The sequence below is a fragment of the Lagopus muta genome, chromosome 7, assembly GCF_023343835.1.
Source record: "Lagopus muta isolate bLagMut1 chromosome 7, bLagMut1 primary, whole genome shotgun sequence".
NCBI classification, from domain to species: domain Eukaryota; kingdom Metazoa; phylum Chordata; class Aves; order Galliformes; family Phasianidae; genus Lagopus; species Lagopus muta.
The window spans coordinates 34,709,879-34,726,700 of NC_064439.1; the positions used below are offsets into that span (position 1 = coordinate 34,709,879).

The following is a 16,822-nucleotide window of genomic DNA, read 5'->3' on the forward strand; positions in this document are numbered from 1 at the left end:
AGCCTTGCTTTGTATGGCAAACCTAGCAAAACATCATTCCCACATATCTCCAGATCAGTTTGTTTTGTCCTTGTAAAGGTACAACCTTTAGCTAAAGCAATGACAGGTATTTCAGAAAAAGGAATTTTTTTTTTTTTTTGAGTGTTTCACAATTGCATTTCTCAATTTCTCATGACCTGTAAAACCAGCATCAAGTTTCCTTGACCAACACAATGACCGCTGAATTTATGCATCTAATTCTGTCAGACTTTCTCATTTTGGGAGAGTTAAAGAAGGAGTTGCACCAGATTTTACAGAAATCAATAGGAGTTTCATCTGAACACAAACTAAATGAAGCTATAGTGCACATATGCCAAACCTTCAGAGCAATGGATCATGCAAGACTGTTTTGTTACCCAGTTGTCAACAGCTTGATCTGATGAAGGTGCCCCCAGCATTTTGGGAGGGAGTCTTATTTCCTAGACATTTAGTTCAACCTATTTGTTTTCTGGAACATAATTCTAAAGGCAATACAATGTGCTCTACTTCTGCCTTCATTCCCACTCAGTTTAGTGGTCCAAACACTTCAAAATCCCTGCTTAAAACTCTAACATTAAAACAACACCTGAGAATTACAGGGCAAAAAAATAAAAATAATAAAAGACAGTGTGATCCTAGACCAAGTAAAGCTTATGTCTCAATATAAGGAGCAAAAAACTCTGTGGGGGCCATAATAGATAGAGTTTATCTTTAAACTAGAAAATAGCTAGTAATGAACTGCTACTAACATCCACTACACTTCTTAAATTTAATTTGTGACATGCACTGCAAATAACGATTCTGTGAGCATTTAAAGAACACGACTGCAAAATCTTTCCTCTTTTGAAGAAAGGCATCACCCAGCAGGACATGAAGAAAGCACAAGCAAATCCAAAAGACAGAGAGAGCAGTTTACTTGTGGAGGCCGGCTGGGCGGTGTGCTTATAAGAGGTGCGGGGCCCATGGCAGAGGCTGCGTTCAAGCTCCTTTCCCTTTCATCCTGGTAAATTCGATCTCGTTCAGCTTCTGGCAGCTGCAAGAAGTTCTGCATAGCCCGAAGGTTTACGAGCAAGGACTGCGAGGCAGTCTTGGGATCCTCTTCCTTTCGGAGGATTTCTGAGAGCAAGCCCTGTAGGGAGGGGGAAGAGAAAAAATGCTGGACAGTTAGCCTGGTACAATTGTCCCCTGCACAGCCGCTGCTCATCAGTCCTCCTTCCACTGGGCTTGGAATGAGAACAGCCAAACGGACTATTAGATCCACACAGGAATATATTAATGGCAATTTAGGTAACAGAGAAGAGAGCCTCAATTGTGCTCTTAATTTTATTAAGCATCTGTTTTACATACAACACAAACTGAATCTGCCTAATGGGTCTCCTTCCTTTTACTGGCTTAACTTGCCATGAAATCTTTCACAGTTGCCAGACAATCACAAGAAGTTAAGAGTAAATAAAACACACATAGTCCAGAGGCATGATGAGGTTCTCAGGCTTCCCAAACAATGCACACTGCAAACCTCAAGAAATGGCTTTCCTTGTTACTAGCAGCTTAAACAGCTCTTTGAAAGAAGTGATATCTTACACCTAATTTGAAATAATAAACTCATAATGTTATTTAAGTACTTCTTAATGGATCCAGATCCATATTTTTAATAAGGCAGTACTTAGATGTGAAAGTTTTATATTGGAGTTTAATAACAGGTGACAAAACTGACCACTGGCCTCTGAAGAGATACTTCCTCTGCTTTGTCAAGGAAAGAGAGAGGTTTGTCCCTCTCCTCCCACCGTCTCCATTCCCTCATCAGGACTACTCTAATTCTTACCCAGTCCATCGCCTGGGCTTTGCGTGGGCATGTGCTGTGTAGGTCCCTCATCCAGTCCTTTTACTAGCGTTGTCCTTGTCAGAGCCCAACAAGGATACACCAAAGAGAGGATTAGGAATGAAAAAAAGCCAGCACCCAGGGCACATGCAGCAGGCTGCAGATGACAGCATGCTGCCATCTCATACAAATCACGCCAGGCTCCCTACATAACAACTACATCTCACATCTCAGCAATGGAGCAGGTCTGGGAGACCTAATTACTCTAATAGATGAAATATTTATGAACCCGTGAGTGCAACTAGAAGTTTAACATCAACAGGTTCTTAAAGTCTCCCCCCTGCCAAGTTCTCCTTTTAAATATATCAGGCATACAAAATGCTCTGCTGTCTTGAAGTAACAAGGTTTGCAGTAAGAAAACTGTTAATTTTTGCAAAAGCAAACATGAGTTTCTTTTGAAAATAAATGCTATTACCATGCTGGGACAAGGAGAGTCTTCTACTGTGAGTGTAACAAAGGAACATGAATGTGGTATTAAAGAACACAACCTAATGCTCCTTTTCCTAAAGAGATGTTGCATTTAAGGAGGTGGAGAGTGTTCTGCTTTAACTCGGAAGAAGCGGTAAGACTAAGAGAAGCAATTCTGATTGAAGATATCCATTCCTACAGAAAGCTATGGCCCAAACATCAGCTCCTGCCTTCTTTAGGGAGTTCTTACGCTCACAGCACTTAGGGAAGCTGCCATCTATCCCAAAAAGTCCTTTCTTATCAGGCAAAAGCCCTATATGGAAGTGCTGCTGCAAAGCCAATGCTCCCAGGCAGCCGTGCTCAGGCAGCTCAGCACCCAGCACAATTCTGAGCTCTGCATTTCCACATCACTCTTCTGCCTCCCAAGGCAATGAGAATGGAGGTGTTAAACACAATGTTGGGGCCAGTCTGGTCTTCAAGACTCCATATGGGTCTGCACAAACAGAAGGAAGGTGGGATGGAAAACACAAACTAACTTCCCAGCACTGAGCCTGGAAAATAATTTGGAGGAGGATTTTAAAAAAAATAAAAATCTGGTGAATGCTTTCTTACCACTATTCTTCATTCCTCCTCTTTTCTGGTGTCCAGGCAGAAACTATTTAGGAGGTAAATAAATGAGTTACAGACAAAAGCATCATTTGTGTTAAAACTTATACTAAATTCAAAAATTTTCTTAGTGATTAGTCTCAACAATAAACTTATTACAAAATGTGGAAGTTATATTCTCATCTACATGGTTTATGTACTTCTAAGTACTCAAAACACACTGTTATCACTGTTTGTCAGTGGTAGGGTTACACTACCCATCCTCCAAAGAGCATCAAAAATGATTCTGTGCCACTGGAGAGAAGACAAAGCTGTCTGCAGAGCACAAGATGTATGACTGAGGTGTAAAAATGCGTGATTTCTGACTGCTACTGTGCTGAGAACAACTGCTGCAGGATTAAAATGAAGAAAGAAAAGATAAACTCAAGTGGACTGATTCTGCTCTGGCAGGATCTCCTGCATTGGCAGGAGAGAAGACTCCTTACCAACAGCCAACCACAGAAAATGTCCTTGAAAAATACTTTAGCACATACTAGAAAAGAATTACTGGAATAGGTCTTTGCCACACAATAGGCAGTTAAAGAAAACAAAAAGGCAGAATAAGCTGTATTTCTTTTTTTTTAATAACTATTTACGCTGTAGTGAAATAAACAAAGCAAGTTTTCCTGTTGTTTTTGTTTTGCTTTCAGTTTTTCCTGCATTTATCATTATAACAATACCTGCAAGATATCTCTTGGTGATTAGAAATGGCATTAAGTCCTCATTCTCCTCTCTTTTCCCTACCACTGGCGTGAATCTTTGCATGAGTTGGGAGCACAGCAGAGGACATAGATGTGGAGAGAAGAGGGGAGATGACAGCATGGGGAGAAGAAGTAAGGAAGTGTTTGCTTTGAGGACATTTGAACCTAAAATTCAGAATATCCATGCAAATAATAGAAGATAACGGTGTAGTACAAGGCATAGAGAATGTCTTACAATACAGTATGCCTTCTCCAAATATTACTTTGTTCCTACTGCTTCACCTTTTTGAGCACCAAATTTCACCTAGAGAAAGTTAGATGAAAAGCAAAATGGGAAGATCCTAGAAAGAATACCCTCATATCTTCCCATTCATTCTAAAAGGCTTGAAACGGTTTGCTAAGCTGCAAGTCTTGGTGTCGTCTCCTGATACTGAACCTCAGGTTGCATAATACGCCGATGCTACTTGGCCCAGAGGTTATAGGAAAAGTCAGAGGTAGAGTTCTCTTCACTCTTCCTCCCTGTTATTCTTTCACACTGGAAATGTATTTTCTTAAGATGCTACCAGGAGCCATTGAAAAAAGAAAGTTTACACGTTATCACAAGCATAATTCATTACTAATTGCACAAAAATGTTCAATAAATATTATCAGTGCTTTCAAAAGCTAATTATGAATTCTTTAAAAGTGGAGATAAACGAAAGTGTCTGCCAATATGAACAAAAACACTGCCTGTCTGGCCCCCAGTTTGTCTCCACTTTGAACATAATCACTGATTCAAATAGATTTTATCAGCCTTGTAGAACTTCAAAGCTCCAGAAGAAAAATGCAATTTGCCAAAATCCTCCCCAAAATATGTAGAACATCCTCGAACGCTATCTGCCTTCATTGCAGGGTGCTTAAGACCCATGTCCAGGTGGAGGATTATTTGCAGGCTCCACCCACAAGCCTGGATCTCTGCCAAATAAGTTATAAGCAGACACATTTATCTATGTCGCTTAGTAGCAAGAGGAGAGCTGTCATGATAGTGTAATAGCACCTTTTTACCTTTTATTCAATAGTGATATGGATAGTGTGCTTTTTCTTAAATTACAGTACGAAGAATTATATGAATACAGTGGCAATTTCTGTTATACTTAAGCAGGCAAATTTCTCTCTACCACATAATTTACAGAACTCAAATTCAATAAAACATTACATGATGGTCCATTACTGTTATCAATTTTGAATAATCCATCTTCATTTTTCATTTTACTGGAAAATAAAGTGTGCCAAAGACAAAGTGGAAGAAAAAAAAAAGTGCCTGAGAAGGTGGTTGGTGTAAACTTGGATGTTGTTTTAAAATTACATGGAGCCATTTACTGCATCCAAGTATTCTCCACTGAAATAGCTGTTGCCCAGAACTAGTATGGGCACAGTTTTAAATACATTGAAGTTTTTACATAGGAGAAGATGCATTATCTATTAACAAAATGCAATATATCCTGGCAGCTAATATTTTAAACAAGTATGGGGGTGAAGGAAAAAGGAGGAGGATAGAAAGGTATCTGGCACAAACACTGAGAACTACTCAGAAAACCTTGAGATGAAAAACTGTCACTTGTGGGAAGAGGAAAAATTACAATAGTCAGACATGGCAAACGTGGCAGAAAGCACTCCTCCACTTTTCACCAAGCTGGAGATGGAAGTCACTCACCTCTGTACAGCAGAACCTGAGCTCATGCAGCAAATGTTATGGTTGAAAGCGTACACAAACAAAGACAGGTAACTCAGCGTTACAGTTCCAACTGTCCAACTCAGACTAACAGCTCCTCACTGGCACAGCACGGAGATGTCACCCTGCTGTGCACCAGTTTAAGTTATGCCTCCAAGTCAAATGCCACACACACTGGTGGGAACCAAGGCTTTTCACTCCCTACCTCATGTTTGAATTTACTAATGCACTGCAGATATGGGAAAGGAGTTTGTTTACTTGTATGGGATTCTGGAGGTGGTTTGAAGGAACAAATGCTGATGTTCTTCTCCAGCTCTTGTAAGAGGACTTAAGCATAGTGAAGAGCCTCCAGTTTAATGGAAACCATGTAGAGGCAGACTGAGCCAGTGTTCTGCAGGGAGACTGGCACGCAGCACTATCTGTTGATGCCTCTTGCCAAATGCCACCTGGACCAGCAGGCTGACCACAAATGCCAGCAAAGATCCTGGGAAAAAGTTGAACCATGCAGTGCATTGCCATCACATGGGAAATACACTGAATTTATTAATTGTGCTGAATGTTAACTGAAATATAACTTACTGAAACTGACTGAATTTGCAGCTCAGTTTACCAAAATCACCCTAGCAAATTGAGAGACGAGTGAGCACATTTGGTAGCCAAGGTTGAAGCAAACTTGGGTCTGCTTGCACAGATCCTGACTCAACAAACTTTTCCATAGTGTACTACAAAGGGGCACTAACAGGATTCAGTCTGTTTCTCTGCAATCAGTGAGCCGGAATAGCAACTGCTGAAGGACAAATAAAACTTCAGAGCCCACTGTGCACTGAAGCCTTCCTAGCAGGACTGCTGTGGGATTTCTTGCAGGGAGAGGTGCTCCAGCCTCCAAAGCTACTTCTGCTCCTTACAACTGTGCCATTGTGCATGTATGGTGCTTGCAAGTTACAGCTTTCTGGATTTCCCTTTGATTAAACTTGCAAGGAACATTCCTGAGAACTGCACAGTTTTGAAACTTCCATGTTGAAAGTAAGGGCAGGGGGAAAATTATCCAAGAAGAGATTAAGAACGCCCTTTCAATTTTCTTAGGTGTGGCTGAGCTTTTTTCACCACATAAACAGATGATCATTAAAAAACAATCTAGTCCTCAGAGATAATTTAATCTAATTATTTCCTTCAGGCTGGGCACAAGCAGAGATATTTCTAGGTAACATTTTCCCCCACAAATAAAAAAATCTGGAAAATGTTGGCCAAATGTTGAATTACGATGCTAAGTTGGTAGAACTCCCTTCCCCCCATGTCTCCAAAAATCAGAATTTCTGTAGTTGTACTGTCAAGTGCAAGTGTGTAAAACAAGTGGCACACCAGCATCTTCAGCCAATTCAAATGAAGTCCATTTTTAATGCCAAAACACTAAGCTAATTTACTCTGAATTTATAATTGACTTCCTTCAGTAGCTTTTACACTGAAAGCAAATCTTTCCACTCATTTGAGAACATATCTAGACATCTTTTTTTTTTACTTCTTTTGTTTGTGCAGAACCCCTAAGGTCTTCTGCCTTCAACAACTAACAATACAGTTCCTGGACATGGCTCAAATATGCTTATGGCAATATAAAAAATGTCAGTGGTATTTTGAGTTAGCTTTTTCTCTTAGAATACAGATTAATTTAAACATGAATTTTCACTTGCTCTAGCAAAAAAAAAAAAAAGAAAAAAAAAGTCAGAAGATATTATATCAATGTTAGATTGAAGAAGAAAAATAGCTTCTAAATAGCAGGAGTTAATAAATGCTGCCTAAACTTTAGTTACATGTGATGAATCCTTGAGTAAAGTGTGACAAATTCTGAAGCACAGCAACCAGAACAAATTTAAATGTTTTTATGGAAGAAACACAGGTACATATACCTGTACTTACTCAACTGTTACTAAGGGTACAATGACAACTTTCAATTTTGCGAAGATGAAATGTGCCTACAGCAAACTCCTCTGTGTTTCAGTGAGGCTTCACTCGCATATGAAAAGTATAGCTTATTTCTTCACAATACTGAGGCCAATGTTGCCTTGGCTCCTAGTATTTTTCCTTTCTATTCTCTTTGTTGGCCACAATAAATAGTAAATACTACAGATAGTTACGTAGCTAGCTGCAAATACTAATTTGATTAGCTAACACAATTTGTAGGATATGGGGATACTACTCTGTGTTCTTTCAAGTTTATTTGGTTGAATATTGCCAAAATATATTACATATATATATATTTCATATCTTTTGTTCTTTTCACTGGATTTTTTTTCAGTGTTCATGTCTGAATTTCCTCCTAGTTTTGGGTCACTTTGAGTATATTTTTACCAAGCTGGTTAACTATAATGTCTTTAGAAGAATAAAACTTTAAGAAAATGTTGTTACTAAGAATAACATTGTTAGTAAGAAAAATGTCTAATAATTGGAAATCAGTATTTTCACTAGAAATCTGGCTCTACTGCTGCATTCCTCCCATCTCTAGAGCATCTTTGTAAGGCATGTCATATAAATTCAAGGTCCAGTCAGAATCAATTGTTCTTGTACTTTAGATAACAACTACTGTTTATGAATGATAAACGAAAAACAGTATGAAAAGTGAGCTGACCAAAACTGAACAAATGGCTTCAGAAGAGGGGGTTGGGACAAAATAAACTGCTTTTAGGCAAGTCTGAGAAAGAAATAAACAATAAATTATTTATTTTCCCAATTATTTGCTCGTGGTTTTGCTCAGGTAAGATGGCAGCTGCAAGCCACAGTAACTTGAAGCAACTATTAGTATTTCAATACCTTGCACTATCTATAGATAAAATATTACATGCTGCACTAAAGAAATCTCTGTTACTTATTCTTAGATACAATAACTGATGCTGCCTGAACCCAACCTAGATAAGTTGCACGAGTTCATGTATTCCATGAAATCTGGTCCTGAAAACCTCCTCTGTAGTTAAGAGGAAAGACACATGGACACACACACAGCTCTACAGATAATTCACCCTATGACTGCATTTCTTTTAGCTGAAGGAGGATGTAAAAAAATTAATCTTTCTCAAAATGATTACAAATGACATGCTGATTCAAATCTGGTACTAGTGCATATGAAACAGTTTTTATTCTCCAAGTGAGAAACATCAACATTTCAAAAGAATCGCAAATTATATATTTTTAATATACTCAATAATGAGCAAATACTCAAGCCCTAAGTTTAAAAACGTGGAATTCAAAGCAAACTTATGTACATTTAGAAAAACATCTATTTCTTATAAAGAAATTCTATTTTATTTTCTGTTAAAAAACAGACTTTAAAAAATTTAAGATCTTATTAGTTACTCTGAGTATACTGACATTTCTTCCATAACTTCTGCTTGATTAAATTCCACGCAACATGGCATTAAGTTAAATTCATAGAGTAGAATAAATTATAACAGGGTTAGCTTCTAAAACAGGTGTAAAAAATAACACATTTTAGTGTTGCTTATCAGCTTTGCTAGGGCTAATTTTTTCTGCACTGATGAGCTGCAGTATATGCTCTGACGTGGACATTGGCAATCTCAGAAACTACAAACTGCAAAAACACATGAAAGAACACAGGACCTAAAAATAAAGCTTTCTTTTTTTTTTTTTTTTTTTTTTTAATTAAGTCTTTTCAGAAAGTTCCTAAGAGTCACATTATGAAGACCTTCACCAAAAAATGACAGAAATAAATGCAAACAAGAATGAAAGACTATCTCAGAGAGATATCTGGGAGAGAAGATAGGTTTTTCAGCGCATGCATGTGGTCAGTACTGGCATACCTTCACAACACAAAGGCAATCTGTTGGGTGACTTTGTGTACAGTTCTGCAAAGAGCTGTTCATTTCCTTTCCAGGGAAGATGGAGAGGAACCAAGACATCTCTAAGAACAGTGTGTATTCCCACAGCTTGTATTTCCACAAGCCTATCACCCTGGATTTCTGTACGATATCAACATGGACACTGGTCCTGCAAGGAAGTGTGGTTCCTTGACAGGAGCTAAATGGCAAAATAGAAGTGAGGACAGGCACTTAAAAGGTGATAATTACTAAATATATGAATTAATAAGGAGAGAAAGAGAGGGAGAGAGGGAAAGAAGGGTTCTCCTAGATTTAAAAGAATAAGAAAAAAAAGGAACTGACCTGAGTTCGGTTAAAAGCCACACGTGCAAATACTGCCTGTGAGATTCCTGCTCGTTTCAGTTCATCACGGACCCACTGGTAGATTTCGGAAGACACCTCTGTGTTTGTTGAGACCTGCTGCTCCAACGGCTTGTTCATGGATCTACTGACAGGAGGAGGGTGGTTCAAGTACTGTTGGTTTAAGGACTGCTGGGCTAGAAGTCTGTTCACTGCATACTGCTGGTTCAGCAACTGGGCCATTACCAGCTGCTGATTTACCAGCTGAGGGCTAATGGGAGTAGATACAAGTCCAGGGTGCAGGTTTGGAAGTGGGGTCCGAACTGATGGTTGACTACCATGAGAAAGCTGAACGGGGGATGGAGGCTGTTCGGCTGTGTTCCCTGGGACCGGCTGCTGACCGAAGTTGACATGGTTGGCACCTTGCTGGGATAGTTCAGAAAGACTATCCATCTCAACTATGATGGAAAAGAAACATTGAAAAAGCCAACGTAAGACTGAATATCACAGATTTCATTCTCCTTGCAAGATGTGCTAACAAAAGTAAATAAAGATAAAATAGCATATTCAGGGTTGAGCTTACAGTATTCTCCAGCCTAGACTGGCAGGTCTATTACAACATCCTGCTATGTGCCTTCAAAATTAATCTAAAAAATAATGGTGTAGTGGATCTTAAAAAGAAAAACAAACACAAAGAACAACTAACTGTCCATCATTGACACTAAGTCCTTGGAGGAACCAGCAGAACATCAGACCAAAATAACGTGTTTGAAAACACGCATGTGGCAAAATCACTGCCAGAGAGCTTTGCAAATATGCGATGCACCAATTGCTAACCAAACCATGAGTTGGTGGCTGCAGAGGACATTCCTATAGTGATTGATGTAGGGTGCTTCAGAGATGGCAGCAAACAACCAGGAAGAGGGCAAATGCAGGAAACTTCTCTGTATGCTGCAGAAGATGCAAGTAAAATAGTAACTGTGCAGGAGTAAGGAGGGCTGTAACTGGAAAGCCCATCCAGCGCAAAGAGAAGCCCCATTGACTGTGTTACTCTTGTGGAGTCCCTGCCCCCACATCTGCAGCTCCCAGACACAGGAAATCTGTAACAAGCAGGGTGGGGTGTGGACCTCCCTATGCTCTGCTAATTTCTAGATGCTGCATCAACTGTATTGGACTGCTAGGAACTAGTATAATTTATGTAAATTACACAGATGGGCTGCTTTATCTTGCAACCACGTATGCATGGTTTTTTTTCAGTGACTTGCAACGTGGTTGTTTTTTTTTTTCCTTATATTAACTCATCTGCCTTGACACGCCCTCCTTTTTAATTAACAACAGTTTTTTAAACTTCATGAGTTCTTCCAGTTTGCCTCTTGTGCATGATAAGAAGATATAAAATAACTCCAGGTTAATGTAAATGAGTCACATTTTTACCAGTATGTCAATTCCAAAGATTTAGCAATGCTGGTCTGGAAATAGCTTTAAGAAAACACTTTATTTTAAAAAATCTAGTATCTTCATGGAGGTGATGTAGCTATTTTTTCTTATACTAGTAAAATCTATTTAACAAGAATAGTCAATATGTGTGCTTTTTATAGTGATTACAATCTCAACCAATAGGTATTCAGAAAAGATCACCCCTTTCTCCATGAGAATAATAACTGGAAGAAGACATCAGCACTTGGACTCCCACTCACAGTCCTTCATCCTCTGCTGTCCTATGTAGGAATGTACAAACACATCTTTCCCATGTGCTGGTTTCAATGCCCTCAAATGAAGGGACTATGAAACTGTCTTGACAGGCCAAGTAAGGAGCATTTTGCAGGGTATGCCCCACATTCATGGGCTCCACAGCAGAACTACTCCTACAGTGGAGATGGAAGGACATGCTGTGGAAAGGTCTCCTTCCATGCAGGAGCTCTACAAGCATGGATCATCTGAAACCACATGCAGTCTCACCACCATAAACCCTTAGTACAGCCCTGTGTTGCACAGAATATACAAACTAGGCGAAGGAAAGAAGCCACCTATTCTTACCAGCAGAAAGTAGAGATCAAACCTATGTGAGCCATTCTCTTGGAACAGTAATTCAAGCAATTATCACAAAAGTGATTCATGGTCTTCATTACAGCCTTAAGCTATAAAAGGCGAGGAACCCATTTTTGGTAGATGAATGATTTTGCTTCAAATACTAAAAGCTAAGTCAATCTCAATATCTGGTTCAAATTGAGATCCCATTTCTTCATTCTACTGAAAGTTACACAGAAATTTTCGGACATAAAGTATTCAAAATTATGTTAACAGGTTTAAGAAATAGTTTTAAAAATGGACAATACAGGAAAATAAAAGGTATTATGGAGTTCATATGTCTCAGTGGCAGATTTTCTTCTCCAGTAATTCATCAAGTTTAGTAAAACAAGCAAACAATTGTCACTACTACTTGCTAAAATGAATTGAAATCGGTCCTAAATTCATAAAATTACAGCATTCTTCTTGGAATGCAATGCTAGTTACAGAAACCTTCTTCTTTACACATACATTAACCAGAGCAAGAAAAAAAATACATACATTAGAAAAAATTAGCACATTACAGTTCCAAGAACAGGTTTTTAAACAATTATTTTGGGCTGTAGAAGATCTCTAGATTTACAGAATGACAGCTTTGCATCTCTGGCAACCCAATTCAGTGTGGCTGTTTCAATAGCAAATATTTATTTAAATGAATTCTTACACTATATATGTACTTTCTACATCTACTCATGAAAAGCATCCTAAACTTATCATAAAGGGACCTGGCTTCTTGTATGACTGTGACAGACCTCAATGTGACGCGGAACTGCATGTATCCACCATCACAGCAATTTTTTTTTTTTTTTTTTTTGCTTACCCATCATATCTTTTGCCTTCTTGAAATGTTTATACCACCTTCCAAATTCCTGACATTTTGCTGCTGAGACATTTGCATAGTAAGTGCTGTTCACAATGGAAGAAATCATACTCTGTGTGAAAAGGGGAGAAGAAAAAAATAAATCTGTAATACAGAGCAGTACAAGTCAAAGCACGAGTAATTTCAATTGTTGAAACCATTACATTTTTATAGTTTGAGAATCATATTGCATTCTGATTCTGTTGTCCAAAGCTTTTTAAAAATTCATTAATTGAATATAAAACCAAACCAAGGTATATTATAAATGAGAACAAAAAATAGCAGACGTACTAAAGGAAGAACAAAGTTATCGACCAAGAAACATCAGGCTGTAGGATGGGCTCAGGATGGAAGATGCTAATCATGAAAATGCCTTTTGTTTGTTCTAGTTCTGCTTTTAAATTTGATTGATGTTTCACATACCAACACAAGTTTATAAGCATACAGATACTATACTAACTCCAGAAATGCAAGCAGTAACCCCAATAAATGCATTCCCTTTGTAACAATTACACAGAATAGAATCTGGAAAATCACAGGACCAAAATTTATCTGAATGAGTTATTAGCAGGGTGGTAAAACAAAATGCTTTCTAGAAGAATAAAATATGTATGCCACAACCCAAAACAATTCTGGACTTGCTTTTGCAAAATGGTATTTCAAATGATTCACAGAAAAATGAAAAATTCTTATTGTTGTGTCTAATTTCCTAAGTGGATATTATCCATAAAATATATGAAAGGATGATAGAGATCTTTTTTTCCTCAAAGGTTCCTAAGATATCAGATAATTACAGTGAGAAATTTACCTTCTACGCAGCTTTAACCAATTTTTAAACAGTGAAATTTACAATGTCTAAAACTTTCAGTTCTCATACATTCCTTTACAAAATCAATTAAGAAAAGGCCTTAACAAATGAGGCACTGTTTCAACATGAAAATTACATTCAGTATATGATATATGAACAGCAAAATTAACAAATGTAATTTCAATAGCCTGAACTTTGTCAGCCTTCATATTTCTATAAGGAAAGTAGTTACTTTTAGCTTAACTACAAGAATTGTCCAGCATATTGAGAAAACAATGACATTCAAGAAGACAAAGCTCTGATTATTATGTTTCTTTGCTCATCAGCATGTAACATTTAGCTGTATTTCTGCTGTCGTAAAATCAATGTGCAGTATGAACTCTTTGTTACACAAACTGCAACAAACACTGGAAGAAATAGTTCAGAGAGAAAATGCCATAAACATTACCGTAACTCTTCTCTTACAAGGCTAGTTCAGCTTCTAAGTAAAAGTATCTCAATAATTGATCACAGTGAAGTTGATTATAACCATTTGATTTCTAACACAATACTCAGTAACGTGCTATTTGTGGAGTCTCAGAACTGCTAGAGTGGGGCGGTATAACTGATGCCAAATGTGGATACCCTCTACTCATCAGGCAGCTATTTTAGTGTTTCTCTGAATCACTAAAATTCTTACCATTCCTTGATATTAATCTGCCATTTCTGAAATTAACTATAAGCCCTTTGACAGCGGCATAAAAGGAGATTGAAATCTTAATAGAATTTAGCCTGAATGACCTGAACTGAGCTCAGTTAAACCCAATTTCAATTTTCAACATAATAGCAATATCATTAATGTCTAATACTTACAAAATTATTGTTTAAACTATTTTACAGATTATACCACTTTAAACATGGGCCCATGATACATAAGGTGTGACTGAAAACATCCTGTGAATCTGAATTCTATGACAAATTCTACAAATGCACCATTACTGCACATGCCAAACCTGTAGATCTGCTTGTATAAAATGAGGAACTGCAAATGCAATAGGCCACTTTCTCATATGAGATTAAGCACATTTTATGGATGCCATTTAGATTTTAAGGTGGTTTTATTTTACTTTGGCCACTTAAGATGTCTTCTCCTGCTCAAGTAGTTTTGGTAAGTATGAAAAAGTGTAGATTGATAACAATTCAGTAAATTACCAATTATCAGTGGATCTAGGATTTCCTATGTCTCACTTCCATGTCATTTTCCAAAAAAGATATGACAATGAAATGGTTGTCTCTAACATCCTCTGCTTCTTCAGAAATAAATTTAATGCAGTTAATTCATTTTATAATCAAACAGGGGACTAGTCTGTTTAAACAACACTATTAGGAATTTTGCCTTTTCTGACCGAGAGACTATATAATGGTCTAATAATATATAATATATATAATATAATGGTCTAACTATATAATGGCTAATAATGGGATTTTACTCCATACTTTCTAAGATTTAAAAAAAAAAAGAAAAAGCCATAGACATTATCTTCATGTTTTAAAATGAAAATTATTCTCCTTTTTCTTTGAGAACACTCACACAAAACTTTCAAGTGATATTACCTACGCTAAGAATCCTCATCAGAAGGAATCAATGATTTATTTACTAATTCACTGAAGGCAAAATTTTACAACCCAGATAAAATATTACTACCTTGTTAACTCAGAAAATAACTTGACAACATTGAATTTCATTGTTTCTATTCTTTATTTATTATCTTGTCATCAAAGCTGCTGTTAAGTCAGTGCAAAGAGATGCACTTTGCCGTAGAAATTCCTGTATAATTCCTACTGCTGTATAATATCTATATATTTCAAGAGCAGTTTATATATATACAGATGCCCAATATGCTTAGGACTTAAAACTGAGTATCAAACCCTCTGAGTTAGTGGTATTCAGAGATACACACTCTAGACTATAGGCATACTGACATTTTCCTTATTTGCCTGGTCTTTACATATGAGGAGCTCTCAGTGTCTAGTCTTACGCTTATTAATGATCAAAGTAAGAATGGCTGTAATTGCAACACATATTAAGGTACTGTTGCACATAGTTATTCCTTATCTGCGAGACACAGAGGCAGACACTTTCCATGTACAAGGATGACGAATATAAACACATCATACAAATATCAGGCGCATTCGAACGCTTTACATTCATCAGTCAATCTCATTTCTTTTTCACACGTCGCCAAAAAAAATGATTGAAGGCAAAACCTGGTCACAGCTCCTCAGTCTTAACACATCTCCCAGAAGTTTACCCTTGAAAGCAAGTTGCAAGACTTCAAGATCACAAATTTCCCTCTCTCGCCTCATTCTGTCCCCCCCCAGACACTGAGCTTTCAGTCCTACTCTGAGAATCAGAAGATCTAGTCTGAAATGGTGCCACCTTCACAGAAATCCCACTATTCTGGAATGATACCATCTGTTGCAGCCCAAGTGCTCTTTTTTTAGCCAAATAAGTTAATTATAATTAGGCATCCAACAACTGTGTGGAGGTAGGGGTAGAATTCGTCACAAAGTTCAAGCTGAGGTTTGTTTCATGTAGCTTGAACCAAATCCCATTCTCTCAGGGTTATTAAATATCAGAGATTTGAAAAAAAGGCACCATGATTCCTTAGATAAACTGGTGAAAGACATTACCTTTCAAGCAGGATTCTTTTCCTACACCCCCCAAATAAGAACTGATGAGACAGCAGTATCAAACGCCTTTGGTGCTGTGTCAAAAGCTAAGGGAAGGAGCATCCTACATGGCAGGGGAAGGACCTGAGTGTTCCTTGCTGGCTCGTCACCTCAGCCAGTGGTGTGGGTGCTAAAAGGAGGCACTTCACAGACATTTCCTCCAGCACAGCTCTCCGACCAGGTGAAGCATTGTTCGATCACCACTAACAGTATACTGTTGTCCTTTTTGCAAACCAACAAAAACAATGTTAATCAGGTTAATTCAATCATCTAAACCAAAACTGTTCATGCTTTTCTGCCAAATCAACCAACCACAGCAAAATCTGTTATCAGTGATTGCTCAGCTTCCAGTCAAAAAAGCTTTTAACCCCCACAGTCCCAAAACTTCCCCTAAATAACCTTAAAATTGTTTTTATATGGGCAGAATGAGGTTGTTTTCATGCCTCATGAAGGGGCAGTTGGGCCGCAGTATTTACACATAACAAATACATACTGACAGGCTTAGCAGTGAGAAAGAGCAGTTTCCTAAAACAACTCGGCTGAATTAGATATTGGGGATTCCTTAGCAAATGAAGCACTCCCCTCAGAAGAAGCGTCATAACCCAAACTTATTTAGGCCTTTCAGGTTGTTTAACTAGGAAAAAAATCCAAGCTTTTTTGCTACACATTCATTGGTGTTTAAAGCTTCAAGCCTGCTCAGTGGAAGGGGCAAGGGCTGCAAGAACTTATTTACACAATTATCTAAATACGATTAAACAGCTGATGGACAAATATTAAACTGGAAAATGTATAGTCATTTCAGCTTAATGTAATCCTCTTTCTGTAAACACCCAAGATGATTTTTTTTCAAC

At 37.8% G+C, this 16,822-nt stretch overlaps 1 protein-coding gene across 9 annotated transcripts in view; it reads right to left on the reverse strand.

Moving 5' to 3' along the window:
- Window positions 1–16,822, reverse strand: part of SATB1 (SATB homeobox 1) — a 90,303-nt gene that overhangs the window by 32,102 nt on the left and 41,379 nt on the right. For all 9 annotated transcript variants that reach the window (XM_048950610.1, XM_048950609.1, XM_048950608.1 and 6 more), the window contains 3 exons: window positions 12,413–12,524; window positions 9,529–9,983; window positions 935–1,147 (listed from right to left, as the gene is read on the reverse strand). In XM_048950610.1, the coding sequence (XP_048806567.1) occupies window positions 935–1,147; window positions 9,529–9,983; window positions 12,413–12,524 (780 nt within the window). The remainder of the gene's footprint in view (window positions 1–934; window positions 1,148–9,528; window positions 9,984–12,412; window positions 12,525–16,822) is intronic.